A 16,285-nucleotide genomic window follows, 5' to 3' on the forward strand; every position below is an offset into this window, starting at 1 on the left:
CGAGATGATAAGGACATCTTACCAAATGAATGAGAATTAACACCACGAGTTGATCACCCTTTTCCTAAGAAAACCCGGTTAGTTATTAACTCAAGCTGTAGTTCGTCGGAAACAAACTTACGCTATGCTGCAAATCGTATATTTAAATAGGACCATCTAGTAAAGTGCTAGTGTGAACGCTACAAAACGAAAGCCGCAAGGCTACAATTCTACATAAAACGGGTGAATCAAATAAACGCACAGGAATTGAGATTCTCCAGAAAAACATGTCAAAACTATTATCACATTTCTAAACAAACCACCAATGGTGCCTTGCTAGCGAATTAAAAGAAATTGCGTTGCAAATGCACTTATTGAAGAGAAGTTCCAAGTTATATACAATATACCGAGAAAAAGCTTCACGAAACCAAAGGTAAAACATTAAACAGTTTGATCAAAAGACAATTGCCAAAACTTTTATATTCATTACAGCTAGCCGCTATAACATAACCTGCATAGAGTACCTACAAAGCAAAACAGATATTTACAATAGCACTTAATAAATTATACAAAAATTATTATTGATATGTTGTGTTAAGATAAAAGATATTTAGTTGATTAAAAATAAATATCACGTCACACAATGCTTCACTAAACGAAAATTAAAGTGCTTCAATAAACACATGAATATCAACACAAGTGCTGCACCTGAAGGGAAAGAGATTAAAGTACAATGGTAAAGTGTGTCGGATTATTAGGAATTATATAACATTGTGATGCAAATAAAATAGAACGGTCAATAAGAAAACAGGATATAAAATATATCAACTCACGGTAGAATCTTCAACTTCCACAATCTATTTTAACTCAGTGAGGATTATTAGGTGGCTCTATTTCAAAAAATTAGATTCAGTTTCGATATAAAACTGTTGTAGTTAATTTCTGTCATGAAACAGACAAAGATGGCGAATTTTATAGAATAATTATTTAGGTCTAATTGAAATAACATATATCACTCTTGCACGATGGCGGCTGGAACGCAGAGAGGAAACTGGGAACTTAGAGTACGTGGAAATTAACGAAAGCCGCCAGATCAACGGCTACTGTATGATCAGGGGTTTAGTCAAATAAGAAGACTGATTTTCACAGCCCTTTAATTAAAAATAACCCTTGGTCTCACCACATAATTTGTGATATCAATAGATGGGTTAAGTGCGTACAATAGACCAGATAATACATGTACAATTGTACATTGTAGAAGCTTGTAAGAAACAAAGCAGGCAGTCGTTTTGACATGAGAAACGTCCAAAGCAGGCCTGCGTTCTATTTTTCACATCTTGTTTGTTTGTTTGTTTATCTTTATCCTGCATTGCGGGAAAGCGGACGAGCGCTATGCATCGGTGTACGCCTTCCGACATACACCTGACCCACGCTGCAGCCGACTGCAATGTCTGTTTCCGGTTGTCTACTCTATTTATGACTTAAATTTGGTACTACCCATTACTCGAAATCGATCACTGGGTAGAGGCAATTATCATAAAGTTTCTTGCCCAGAGAAACAACAGCAAGTGCGGGTGGCTGGAGTCGAACATACAGGCTCTCGACTGCGAGCCCAACGCGCTAACCACTCGGCCACTGCTGCCGACTTGAATTGATTCAGGTCTTGAAGTGGTTCAGGTTAATTTAACCAAACGTAATAATTTCATAGATGCTTGTGGACTACTTTTTGAACTAAATGTCACAAATACACTGCTCTTTGGATTTTTGCGTACAAAATATCTTACAAAACAAATTTACACATTAAAGCGATGTGCAGAAAAACCAATGAGTGCAATTGTGCATGGATTGAAAACATGACAATTAACAGCATAAATTTACGCAAAACAGACGTTTGATGATGTAAAGACAGTGGTCAAATTATGCATTAGTTTTCAAAAAACGTTAGTCATATAATTGGAAAAGCAAAAAAGTAAAAAAAGCACTTGGGAGTGGTTTTAACGAATAATCACCAAACTATTGAAAATTTAGTCTTTTAGATTGATTTAAGGTAGAAAAGACCAGTTCTATGCCAGGTCACAAAAGCCTTACCTCAACTAATAAAGCAAAAAGTCGTCATATTTGTTAGAACACATCGACTTTGTGCCTTATTGGTAAGCAAACAGTTCGTCTGCAAATTAAAGTCACCAAAGAAAAGAAAAACATATAAAGAAGTTTCCCAAAATCATTCGGGAGAGACTACTCTTGGAAAAATGCAGTGCCAACGCGAATATACTTTAAAAATAAAGTTAAATATTTAAAACAAGCGTGTAAAATCGCAAAAAATAGTACGGAAAAGATCGAAAAATAAAGCGCAAAAATGCTAAGACTCTAATATCTTCAGGATGCTGCTAAAGTGGAGCTGAAGTTTTCAAGCATTCCCATTCATCTTGGTGGTATCTTCATCCAGACGAACTGGAGAGCGCAGTTTAGCGCCTTCCACATACATTTTCAGATTCTAGACAAAAGAAATTTTATCTTGAAAACAAAATTTTGATATCAAATGGTTTTCTCCATTTTACAACGGCTGATATTATAGCCACTTTTGCGCGTCATTTTATTAAAGTGTGAAAACGCAAAGAAGGTAATTGCTGCCACATGTCCCTCACCTCTCCATTATAAGATAGAAGCGGAGAAATTTCGCACTGGATAGGGTATTCCCCAGAGTAGTGACTAACTCTGCAAATCACAAAGCAGTAGTAGTAGTCATATAGTAGTCAGTGAAAGTACAAAAATAATACACTAATACGACAGCATTGATTTGCAAAAGAATACTTATGAAGAAAGGCAGGCGCATGTGCAATAACTTGACAAGCTCTTATACCACTCGGTCATGTGCTGACCACTTCATAGCAAATTTTACTTCTTTTTGTGGCACTTCTATACCAACCTTTAAAAAGAAGCAAATTTTGTTTTGGAAAATAATCTATCTTGGTAGAATGCAATCTGCTACTTTTTTCACCCAAACCAACGATAAATAACATGTTCTTGCATGGCCTGGTTCTTGTTAATGAATTCCAACACGTTATAACGTCATGTAAACGAAGACACAAGTTGATACAGTAAAGCAAAACAAGGTAATAATCCTTGTTCTTTTCTTATTCACATTCTTGATACATTTCATTACACATTTCTGATACAAAGAAGATATTGTTGATTGGAAGTGTCACGACTAGCGAGGAGGCTAAATGGTTATGGCTAGCGAAACGTAATTTGCTCGCTGTGCTAGTGAATGTTGAGCCTCGTGCTGATAGCCAGGTAGGTATCTCCTTCTACACTAAATTGACATTTGTTGACGTTGAAAAAAACGTTAAAACGATCAGCTGATTTTTTTCTGAAGGCATCACAAACCTACCCAGTCAAAGGTTTAACTTCTTTGCCTTCATCATCCACCACACAACCACCAGCTTCCACTATTTGCCTGCAACGCAAACGCACTTTGATAATCTCGCAATGGGCTTGTACCGGATCCAGACTTCTACTTAGTGGCAGTGCTGTGGATTTGAAAGCATTTCTTTTGACGAATTGTACAACAACTAAGAAAATGAGAACACTTTATATTGAATCGGTTACCGGTGATGCAAAGATGCAAGGGACCATCTGGCTTGAAGAGGGGAGCAAGAAGAAGAGCCATTGGGATTTTTCAATGGAGAAAATTCATCTTCTCGGTCAACTTCCATGACGGCGAATTTTCTGTGGAAATAAGTCAGAAAATATCAGAGACAATTCACGTCAGTTTAACATGTTAGAGTTGCACAAAAGCAAATCGTTAAACTTCAGCGGTCGGTAGTGCAAATACACAGATAAGGTGAAACACAAATCCCAGCTAAACCAGTGTTTGGTGGCTGTTCAACTTAGTGATAAAACACAGAAGTATTCTACTAGCACTAACAGACATTCAATATTTGCTTTCGCAAAAAAGGCAATTATTTTCGAATTGTTGTCCGATGCGTCATAATCAGCTTTGCGTGGCACAGGTAAACGACGTTTTTGTCTAGTCCAGGGGTTCCCAACCTGTGGTACGCGTACCACTAGTGGTAAGCGAAGGTTTTTCAGGTGGTACGCGGGTAGCTTCCGTTTTTTTCACAAAAACCTGGATTCACAACTTTATATTTTTTTTTATCTGGTTTTGTTTACAAAAAAAAACTCCCCAAGCCTATTCTTATTGTCAAGTAACTATTCCTGTTGTTTCGTGTCATTACGATCTTCAAAATACAAGTCATGCCAATTGCCAACAAGGAGCACAGTTGCTTTGAAAAGCCGTACAACGCTGTGGGACAGTGGGCGTTAATTATGTCAAATGATTGCTCTTGATAGATATTATCTACTGTTTTATAGCTTAGTCTACAAATAGCGTTGAATAATGCTAGTTGTAAGCTAAAAATAGATCGGAATAAAATGTTCTATAACAGCTACATAATGGTTACAAGGAATGTTCTCCAATAAACTTCTGGCTGAGAATGGCCTGTTCATACTCAACGCTAGCTTCCCATGCTGTTCCACAGCTACTGATTTCCCTTCCACGCGGGAATGCGAGCAGGGATTTTCAGTCATGATGAACATCAAGTAAAAAAAATCGAAACCGACTAGGTACGCCCGGAAATGACTTTCGATGCGCTGTTGGCAAATTTACACCGCACATCGACCAATTGGTGGACAGTAAACAAAAACAAAAATACCATTAAATTTAGTTGTGGTGCTTTAGTGTTATTTTAGTAGGCCAATATTATTATTCTTCTGAATAAAATATGATTCGATCAAATTATTTGTTCTGCAAGAAGTGGTACGCTTGGCAGTACAGAGCGTCCAAGTGGTACGAGATCGTAAAAAGGTTGGGAACCCCTGCACTCTAGTCACTCTAGTGGGCAACGACGTAGAGATACCTACAAAGCAGAAACAGTTGCGTGCCGCGTTATTCTCTTTTTACTGATATAGTAGTAATAATAATAACAACTTGTGTTTTTTTATAAGCTTTAAACGCTGTATTCATTGCAGATATGCGGTGATCTCAGAACTTTGCAATGCAGACATTGTCAGCGCAGCCGCATTAGCGCAGCCGAGTCTTACCCTAAAGCAACTCCTTTGCTGAGTGTACCAAGCAGGAATAAGACTCAGTACCACTTTTAAAAAGTCTTTGTAGTTTGAAGTTTATATTTAAATACTTAAACCAGTACTTGCAAGGGTAAGAACTCAGGCAATTGTGAAACATACTTGGCAAATTTGAAGATGTCGAAAACAAACTTCTCCATCTTGATTCCATTGGGGGTGGTGGGCTTCACAAGAGCACCATCTTGGTTCACGTGGGGAATCTTCTTCTTCGCAACGTGATGTTGGAGTTCGGTGTTGGACCTTAGAGGAAAACAAGAGTAATCACCGTAGGTGAAAAGATGAAGATTATGATCCAGATCAAGTGGAAGATGCATTTCACTTAGAACTGCTCAACTTGTGACGTCATATCACCTCAAGCCCAGACAATAAATCAGTCGTTTTTCACATTGATTCAACGTCTGTTAACGTTAAAACAATGTAAAAATGACTCATTTATTGCCTGGAAACATAATTGGCCAACACATGTGCAGCAATACATTACCATCGGAAAGCGTCAAATGACAAAACCAAACAGCAATATTTTAATAAAGTTGTTTCATGTTTGAAACAGTAAATTTTTCTATGCCGTTACAGCAAGGACCCAGATAGTAAAATCCGTCATTTTTACATTGATTCAACGTTTGCAGACGTTGATCAATGTAAAAATAAAGGATTTTTTTGTCTGGGATGCAGCACTGTATGATAAAAATGATGGATAGTGATCAGAGATTCATGTATTGCTCAAATCGCAGTGATGTATTTGCGTTAATTAAATATTTACCCTAACATATAAAAGTACACGGGAAGAAATTAGCTTCGAAATTTTAGGAAAACTTCACACACATACCAGCAAAGAATTTCAATGATTAATTTGCAAGATATATTTAATTGCTTTGGAACGTAATTAATTAAAAGTGATAGGTCAAGCAAACAAGTTAGAGAGTTTGCGGCAAAGGGAAAAAACACATTAAAGTTGTTATTTATTGCTGCAAAAATATTAATTGCTTGCAAGAACATTTATTGCTGTAAGAAACATTAATTACTCCATGCCCAGATGGTGTTTTTTATTGCGTATTCTTGTTATCCAGTCTGCTCATGCTTTTGTGTGGTGGTGAAAGATTAGTGGACGTGAAAGCAAATTATTCTTCCTATTAACTGTAACCCACCAAGCACGCAGAGTAGGCATACCTGAACCATGTTCACCTATAGCACATTCGAAGGATAACCCACATTTAGTGAGTTTTCCTCAGAATATTGGTGATTGGTGACAGAATTTTATGTACTATACTTTGTTATCTACTTCGTTTGAAGCGGATGCTCAATAAATTTGTGTTTACATATCGATAAAACAAACAATGCTGTTTTATGGTGGAACAGACAAGGAAAGTACGTCATAGAAAAGGTATGTCAACTATTCTGGTGGCAGTTTGATGACGACATTGTGGTTGAACTTACTTGCAAAACGTATTGAGAAATTCTGTAGTGAAGTAGTGATTGCATATATTCCCAGCATGGAAGACCAGCCTTCCGTTCTTGTCGCGTTTCTCTGAAGTTTCTTTCGAAATCTCGCTATATTCAACCACCTGGTTCATACGAGCGTCGTAAATAACGAGACGATCAGCCAAACAAAATGTGCAATCACGCGGCAAAAGTCATTTTACTCATGTTGATATGTTTGTCTTGTGGTGGAACCCATACTGGGAATTCACCAGTTAGTCCCAACTGCCTTGAGGGTGGAGCAGGTAAAGTTACCCCAGATGTGAGCCAGAAACAATATGATAATTGACGCTATAAGAAACAGATCAAATAAAATTGAAGTTGAAAAATAATGTGCTCTAACACAATGCTTTAGAGTTAGAGACTTGAAATTTATAAACGGGTAGGAAAAAATGCAAAATATCAATGTCTCGCCGCATTGAGTTATTGTCCTTCAGTTCAAAGGTATCAAGCTAGTTCTGCCTGACACAAAATCACTCCTGAACCAATATGCGCAAACACTCTGCTTAATCTACTTAGATATAAAGTTTAGATAAGTTCAATAAGCTGATATTGCTCAGGCAGTAGGTTTTGACAAAAGTACACCACTCACTTGGAAAACCCCGTTGACTTTGCAGACTACGCCAACCGCTTCGCTGGGTTCAGTTTTCTCCACAACCTGACGAATTCCAAAGTTAAAAAAAACAAAAAAACTTTCAGTTTCACGATATAAACGTGTTTCAATGAAAGTATGTTTAAATTAGACTATTGACTGCGCAAACATAGTTACATCGACCGACAAGTTAGTAACACCAAACCTCGAAAATCCTTCCTTGGTTTTTACTAAAAAAGACGATATTGCATTTTAGACAAAAATCTAAAATGGTTTCAAAACTATCCTACCTTGGCGCCACAATCCGCATTTCTCAGGCGGCAAAAGCCAAGGAAAAGTGGGTCAGCTGTTTTTTGGAGGATGTTGTCCACACAGTGAACATGAGTGCATTCTATTCCTCTTTTTTCCATGTCATCAAGTATGTTCCTTTCTTTAAGAGCTTTGTACAAGCCTCCGTTGCCGTCTAAAATATGCAAGCAAGGGAATTATTCAAGTTTTAACGCTGAGAACATGAGCAGTCGGATTTCTTTGTCACCCAACAAACATATTATGAAACAAGTTCCATCAGAAGTTAAAATTTTCTGCACTAGATGATCTTATCTGGGTCACTGTCAACATTATCCAAGTGGGAAGTAATTGTGAATAAAAAGAAACATTGCATCGAGACGCGGTTTGGCTTGCATCGCATGCATAATCTTTCATCTCTTGGACATTATTACTTAAATGAAAACAACACAAAACGGACACTACATTTATAAGGTGTATTTTTGACGCCGCTCAATACTAAGCAGGCCTCTAAGCTCTCGGCGGCCATCGCCGCCAACAAGCCTCCGAAACTACCGCGCTGGTAGGCCATGTTTGGTCGCCGGCTTCCCCAAGCCAACGTCTCTCCACTCGCATTCGTATTTCAAACTTTTTTCTTCACTCGCATTCGCAACTTTTTATCATAAACAAATCAAAGTTCCCACACGCTGACAAATATTGCTGGTAAAAGTTTGGCAAAAAGTCTGAGCGTCGACCTATAAAAACTCGAAGACTAGCTGTAGCCTGGACCTACTTGGGAAGCAGTGCATTCACGTAGGCTACAACTGCAACTATGTTTCAGGGGCTTGTTTACGTTGCTCTTACCTGAGTGAACGCAAAAACACAACATCAATAAACTGATTAAAAAAGCGACTTTTTAATTGCTTTTTTTTTGGCTACCGGACGCGAGAATTTGGCCGCCGGAAAGAAGCTCTGGTAGGCCATGCTTGGTCGCCGGAAAAATAAAGGAGCTTAGAGGTCTGCTAAGGTGAAACTATGAAACATGTGGCATACATTAGAGCCATACGCGCCGACTTCCGGGGGGGCCGGGGGGCGGCGCCCCCCGTAAATTTATAGTTGAGGGGCAACAAAAATGGCTATTACAAGTGGTGTTTCAAAGATAAAATACTTCGCGAAAGAGATTTAGATCATTTAAACGGACAGAATGCCGAAAGCAAAAAACAGCCAAGCCTACGTTGCTCTTGCCCACAAAACAGCAGCTGATCGCATGGCTTTCTCTGGAACGTGAATTACTACTGAGATGCGCACGACACGCACGCTCACAGTCGCACACTGCTTGTCTTTCGCGCGTGAGGAGCAGCTTCAAAGTCAAAACGCGTGGTAGCGAAAAAGCGAATGATTGAATGTTTATTCTCATTTCACGAGTTATCCAAACGTTTGTTAGATTTTTAAATCGATTTTAGCAAACTTTATCGAGTTGAAACTACGACACAACAAACAATTACGTAAATACAGCTTAAAAAAAATGCATTTTTCAAAACTGTCACTCAGTGTTTTGCTTCAATAAGCACTGTATTGATGTATATATATATTGTGAAAATATATACATCTCATACACTCATCAATATACACTCATCTATATATAATACACTCCTGTACTACCGTTTATACTCGTGGATAGATCGATCTCATGTATAAGTTGTTTGACCACCTTATTCCCGACACTACCATTCAATGGTTCATTCTAAGTATTGGCATTGACATACCATGATCGTTGAAGGTAAGGAAATTTCAAAGTTGAATGTAGAGTAACTTACGCTGCTGGAATAGTCACGTAACCATTCACAGCAATATTAAGTAAACCAGCTAAATTAGAGGCACTATTTTCAACGAGGTCTTCCCGTTTTGAGGTCAATTATGAGTGAACAGAACACATTGTTTTGTTCACAATGTGTGAGAATTAAATCGAAAACCGATAAAAGAAAAGGTGTTTAATGGTCTTGGTCGCAGATATTGCCTGCATTAACGACGTCTCTTACCGATATTATCACCTAGCTAACCTGGCATCATTGTTTTATGCGGCCGCTAAGATTTGACATCGACTTCAACAATCATGGAATGTTACGTAATAAGAACGATTATATCCTACACGCAAAAATAAAAAAAATTGATCTCTTAAAACAGCTCTTTCTGCTGTTTTGTCTCGTGAGCTTTGCATTTTGCTCAACAAGTGTATAAAATCTAAAATTGACAAGAAATCATTAAATTTGAAAATTACGTTTGAATCACTGCAAATAAACGTATTCAAAACTTTTGCTTCGCGGCCGACGCCATTTCACACTCCGTAATCTACGTCGGCAATGATTTTGCCACAGTAAAAATGTCAAATGCGTTCATTATGAAAACTACCGAGCTGGAGACAACGGCTTGTCCCGTGATTAAGTTGAACCTGTCTTTTTGAGGTGAAAATCACTTGCAAACATCTCGACCTATACTCGAGTATATACGGTATTCGATAAAAGACTATAAAGGCTTTCGATAATAAACAGAAGAGAAAACACTTCACCGTTGTTAACGCTTTGAAGGTAAGTAATTAGCAAAACGAGGTTAATAAAACTGATAGCGGGTTTCCACTCTGCTTGAGATCATGATTTTTTGCGTTTTATTTCGATAACTTCACTGTCTTGATCGTTGTTATTCACACTCGCACAAAAATGAAATGAATCGACTTGTTTTCCAACTGTTCCAATTATGAGCTAACAATATCAAAAATTTTACGACTGGGCGTATGCGTTTGCGTAAGTAAAACTTATCGTCTCAAGCAGCGATTCTACAAATTCGGAGTGCGACCTCGGTGTCAATATAAACAAGACAGTAAGCTTAATCAAATACTATTTTAATTAAGTAAAATAGCGTTATGGTTATGACGTCATAAACTTTCTCGCCCCCCAAGGTTTTTGGAAAAGTCGGCGCCTGTGCATTAGACTTCTAATTTTACTCAAATTGTGATCCGAATTAACCGAGCGCAGTAAAACTATTTTCTGTTCAAGGCCTGAATTCGAACGCTTGATCTCGTGAGCACAACAGCATTTGCGCAACTTAGCCGTGGATGCGCCACGAGGTTACTGAATTGGTTAGAAAAATCTGTCCTTTTCATATTGATTCAATGTCTTCATACACTGAGTCAATGTTAAAAGAAAAGACTGCCAGCTGTGAAGCTGGCCTGTTATGACGATAACGTCACGCAGTGCCGGTCTTTGGGATGTGCAAACCGTGCGATCGCACAGGGCCCGCAAATTAGGGGGCCCGCAATTTACTCAGAAAATGCAGTAATTTTGACGTTTTCAAAGGAAAAATTCAACAAGTGAATTCAGCAAAGGAATTCGCAACAAGAAAACATAGAGACTCAACGAATTCAACCTATTTCGTCGCCTGAATATTTCGTACCCTGAAAAGATCGAGAAAAAAAAAACGACATAGCCGAAATCGCTGATCGGAGTTGCCGCAAACATTTCAAAATTTCTCGATCTTTTCAGGGGACGAAATAAGTCGAAATTTAATTTTGTTACACGATTTCAGGGGACGAAATAGGTTGCATCCAGACTCAACATACTGTAGAGACATAGCTTTATTTCCGAAAAATGCCAAAGAAAGCATGATCTTATCCTTTTGCTATGCCACCGGACAGCACCATTTCACAGTAATATTCATACCTAAATTTTTGTTGAACATGCTCTCAGAATGTCCCAAATTCAAAGTAATTTTTCAAAATTTTCTGGGGGAAGCCCCCCAGACCCCCCGCCGCTGGTTGTCGTCTTTGGCGATCACGCCGCCCCTCCCTTTTCAAAGTACCTAGCTACGCCACTGAATTGGATTATTGTCATTGGGGCCCGCAAAAGCATATTCCGCACAGGGCCCCAAAAACCCTAAGACCGGCACTGCGTCACGTGTAGGCATATCACGATAACGATAACGTCACGTGTAGGCAAAAGTAGGCATATCACATTTTAAAACATACTTTCGAAAATAATTGCAATTTCATTTTTTAAATAAAAATAGAATCAAAAACGTGAAATTTCCTACACAAACAGAAAAGAACAATGCGTGTTGGTGGTAAATTTAACAGGAACTTGGCCTACCGGGAGCGCAAGCAATCTTGTGCTTTTGAGCAAGCAGAATCTTTTCATCAAAAGAGATGCAGGGAAGAGTGAATTGTTCAAAAAATACAACGTTCTGAGAAGAAAGTCCAAAATGATTGTGTTTCTGAAAGAATTCCCGCGTCTGCTCCATTGTGGCTTCACTGGTCATGATGTACCTTTGAGGAGTGAAGCAAAATGAAAATATGAATTCGAAAAGTGACATCACAAGGTATGGCAGAGGTTAAAACTTAGCTATTAAACTATCACTTCAGAAGTTTTTGCAAAGGTTTTAAATTCTGATATTCAAGTGACGCAAGCAAGCAGCTAAAAGTGTGGAATTTTTATGAGGAGACGTGATTTTGCATTGTTGTGGAGTAATCACCATTTTCAGCCGCGGCTGCGTTAATGTACAAAAAATAATAATAAAAAAACACAGCATCCATAAGCAGGGCTGTGGAGTCGGGAAAAATTAGACGACTCCGACCAGTGTTGCCAGATTTTTTAAACTTCTGTATTGTTTTAATAATTTAGTTACACTTATGTTGTGACCGAAATTGAAACCTGGACTTTTACAAAAACTAACAAGAACAAACACTTCTATTTTCTGGTAACGTTTTAAGACGCAATACGGAGACCAAGAAACAATAGGCTATTCTGAAAAAAAGATTGCAAAGAAATATTTTATTATTCATCGTTTCGTAACAAGTCGGAGTTGGTCTTTATTTTAACGATTTTGACTCCAGACACGCCAAAATCCCTCCGACTCTACAGCCCTGTCCATACGCAAAGGACTGCATTTGTTACTTTACCATGTAATCACTCCGCGCTTTCCCGTTCTTTCAAGGGCAAAATCTTGGAGCCGCTTTATTTTTTCAGCGTTGACTTGGTACAGACTTTTGTTTGATGGGATGCCGACGTTGTACATTCCTTTCGGGTAGCTGACCCCCAATCTTGTTCCTTGACCCCCGGCCAAAACTAAGACAGATACTTTGCTCTCGGAAATTAATTGCAATCCTGAAAATGCATCTGGTTAGAAAAAATCCCAGTACACATCTTCAACGGTCACATGATCAAGAAAAATTGCAGTTTTTCTAGAGAAAATTCTGCAGATGGAAGGCAAACAATAAAAAACGAAGATTTTGTTTCTTCCACACTACCTTCGAAACGACACAGTATCTTGTGAATATTGACCCTGAAATAACCTTGAATCAACGAAGAGAAACTACCCAGAGAGCAAAATCGGTTGTCTGCAGACGTTGAATCAATATAAAAATGACGGATTTTGCTGTCTGGGTAGACGAAGGCGTTTACCGTATCATAACTGTCTAAACAAGAGGCAAACAAACGCGAGATAAAACTTGTTTTTTTAACAAAGAGCCTTGACGCAATATTTTCAATAATTTACCACCCTCCAGTATGCACTGCATGGAGCCATACATCCAAAGGTCAAGAGGATCTTATCGAAGGATTATGAACACAACTGGGTTTGTTTTGTGTTGATCGAAACCAAAAACCACTCATGTCGTGTAGGAGGGATCTATCTAACGTCAGCACAAGGCTAAATACTCACTACATAAAGTAGGCGAACTGCCTGGCTATGTCACATAAAGCTATGGACTATAATCCCGAGAAACACCCACCCACATACCAGAAGGTTAATTAAAAGTAATTCCATTAACGATTGTTTATGTAAGCATCAAAGGTCGAAATGTGACGTTCAATCACAACTACGCATTGTTTACGCATAATGGTATTGTTTGTTTACTAACTACGTAATCCTTTATGTCTTCTTTTACATGATATAATACTGCAAGCTACAAAACCCATAAAGATTACATAAAAATATTTTGTCAATATACGCAGGTGCAACTTTTTTTGTTTAGCTAAGCATGCACGTAGAAGAGGCACATGAGCAACTGTTTAACAGGGCAACTTTGGTGCAAAATGTTCACATAGCCAAATTATAAGACATTTTGAGGCTGCTGTTTTGATATTAGATCTCATTTCGGGCATTTACCTATAACTATTTTAAGTAAAGTGTGTTTTGTTGAGTTTTCAGTGGCCGAGTAATTCAGTGGCCGTAAAGTGATTGTACTTTCAGCAACACGGTATAACCATAGTTACCTGGAGATGCGGCCTGATTGGTCACGTTTTGACTATTGTTAGCAAGCGGCTAACAGTCTGACTAAAATTTCCTCAATGAAACTGTCTTTATTTTTCAAAGTCTAGTGACTGATATTAATACTGTACCCAATTTGTCATTTGGGGAAGACATTAAAAAGACGTTAAAATCTTATTTTTCAAAAATTTTATTGAGAAAGTTACCAAAAGTTGGCAAAATCCGGAAAGTCTAAAGAATGTAACAAATCAGGCCGTATCTCTAGGTGGCCATGGCATAACCTATTATGATCGAGTAACGATCACATCTAGTAAGACTGGACGCACTAGGTTTCAAATAAACATGGCTATTGGCTATGCTAACACTGGTGAAAATACCATACCAGCATTCTCCCATTCTGCTAGATCCTTCGCATTTCCACTCTTCACGCTACCAAAAGCATCGGAAGGAATGGGTTCCATCATGGTATCCAACTGTCCATTGCTTATGGCATCTGAAGGGGAGTCTTTCTGAATGTCTGAAATGATAACGTGATGTAATGATAGGAAATGCTCCATTCAAATGACCATCCAGCCAAGCTGGGCAACAAAAGTTCTGCCAGGAGGTAGGACTGTACTGGTTACCCGGATGTTGTAATAAGAGAAAGGAGGATATAAGATCAAAGTTGTAACAACATCATAACACAAAAAGGAAACTTAAGAATGAAGAATGAGCATTGTGGGAAAAGATGCCGTGTCTTGGGTGGATATGCTGCAGTGGTGGTGTTGGTGAAGTGGGTTAAAGTATGTATAAATTAAATCTTACATTGCAAAGGAATACTTTTTTGCAAGTTTTTCCTCAACATTAAATAAGCTTAAGAACTATTTAATTCTCGCAGTTTTGCATGCTTTCAGAAGCTTTGAACTAATGAAGGCTGGTCACTGAAGTTGATAAAGTAGAGTTTCCTTTGGTTGAAGTGTTGTCGTCTATAAACTATTTCATTCACTAGGCGCCGCTGAATGGAGAGCTGGTTTTGTTGTGAGGGATACCACGCTCAGACGGACACCCCAAGAGTTGAACCATTGTTTTGTGATCTTTGTTCACAGGTGGTCACTTAAATGAATGAGCTAACAGGGCGGACTGTTGCATATGCTGCCATAACATCAAATAAGAATACGTTACAAAAATGTTACAAGATTTTGATGTTAAAAATAAATTTATGAAAGTATAAAGGTGTAAAAGAAATTTATCAAAATTAACTCAACATACATGTGTTGATGCACAACACATATTACCATACCGCACATTAAATGGCAACACTGCAAGCAATAACAACAATAAAACTCAAAACAAACTTACTTTTAAGGTGCTTGAGATTCAAGTTCTTTAAGTCTCTAAGCAAACAAGCTTGTTCCTTTGGATTCAAATCCTTATAGAATTTTAACAAGTGTTCTTGATTGTGTGAACGTAAGTTATTCTGAACATTAGTAAAATCTTCCATATTGCATTAAAACCACAGCAACTTCAAAACCTAAACTTGAAAAACCCAGCTAAAAATCGATAGATGTTTTAAAACTTAAAATACTCATTACTCAAACATCGTTTTTCAATATTTTTTGCAGGTAGCAACGCATTTTTAACAGTCTGTATTGATATTCATCTCTTAATACAAAATCCTTGATTTCAAAATAAGGTTGCTCGTTTTGAGAAATATACCAAAATTTTTGAAAATATCAACCAATTAATGAAAAACTGACACTAAATGTAAATTAAAAAGTCTCCACTTGCTTGTCGACTAAAAGATTTGTAAAAAACATATTTAATTAACACACCGCTACAGATACTTCACAACAGAGTAAATGAAACAGTTTAAAAACCAGGACTATATATCAGGTCATAAAATAGCTATGCAAATACTTTAGCAATTATGATGTTGTTTGCCAAGCCAATTTATCCCAATAAAGCAAATATTTGACACAATAAACATATCACTTTCAGATCAAGGCTACAAATAAATAATTAACCTTCACTACTTTCCATAGTAAACTAAGTAAAACTTGCTGCTATTGTTGAGTAGTTCTATGGCATTGTATTTTTAAACAATATCTTGTCAATGTTTACTTGACTACTGCATTTTTAGCTATATTGTAGTTAAATCTATAAGGTAGATTAAGCATACATAGCCTACAACGCAATCTACGAGTTGAATCCAAAACCGGATGAAACAGATAGGACATCATTCTTCTTTCAAAGGTTAGAAACGCTTTGTAGTCAAGAAACTTGCATTTAGAAACCTCTGTGCAGAGGGGTACTTACTTGAGAGAAAAGACAAATCAAGACAAGTCCTCAGGCGCAATGCCTGCGTTCTTTTTTATCCAAATCTGGAACATTATCCTTTATAATGTGGATCAGTGCCACACTCTATTAATAAATTACATGCATGGATTACTCCATCTGTCATATTTCCTTGATAGCACATTGTAATAAAGCTAAAGATTTCAGATGCACACTTATTGTAATTATGCTTTATTGCTGCCTGTTATTGTCAACTGAATTGCTTTGTAAGACAAAGTAGCGCTAATGTGTTGCAAG

General features: G+C 37.7%; 1 protein-coding gene across 1 annotated transcript; it reads right to left on the minus strand.

Annotated features, from left to right (window-relative positions):
* Nucleotides 1-123: 123 nt before the first annotated feature.
* Nucleotides 124-15,237, minus strand: LOC145774197 (UDP-N-acetylhexosamine pyrophosphorylase-like protein 1). The gene is made up of 12 exons (XM_082585372.1): nt 15,053-15,237; nt 14,097-14,231; nt 12,405-12,609; nt 11,596-11,771; nt 7,483-7,655; nt 7,193-7,258; nt 6,559-6,686; nt 5,227-5,364; nt 3,589-3,708; nt 3,371-3,436; nt 2,625-2,694; nt 124-2,473 (listed from the first exon to the last, which is right to left on the minus strand). Exons 1-12 carry the CDS (start codon nt 15,192-15,194, stop codon nt 2,387-2,389), a joined length of 1,506 nt encoding a protein of 501 aa, XP_082441498.1. The 5' UTR covers nt 15,195-15,237; the 3' UTR covers nt 124-2,386.
* Between the last annotated feature and the right edge of the window lie 1,048 nt (nt 15,238-16,285).

Source organism: Aplidium turbinatum, chromosome 7 (assembly GCF_918807975.1).
Source record: "Aplidium turbinatum chromosome 7, kaAplTurb1.1, whole genome shotgun sequence".
In the NCBI taxonomy this organism is placed as follows: Eukaryota; Metazoa; Chordata; class Ascidiacea; order Aplousobranchia; family Polyclinidae; genus Aplidium; species Aplidium turbinatum.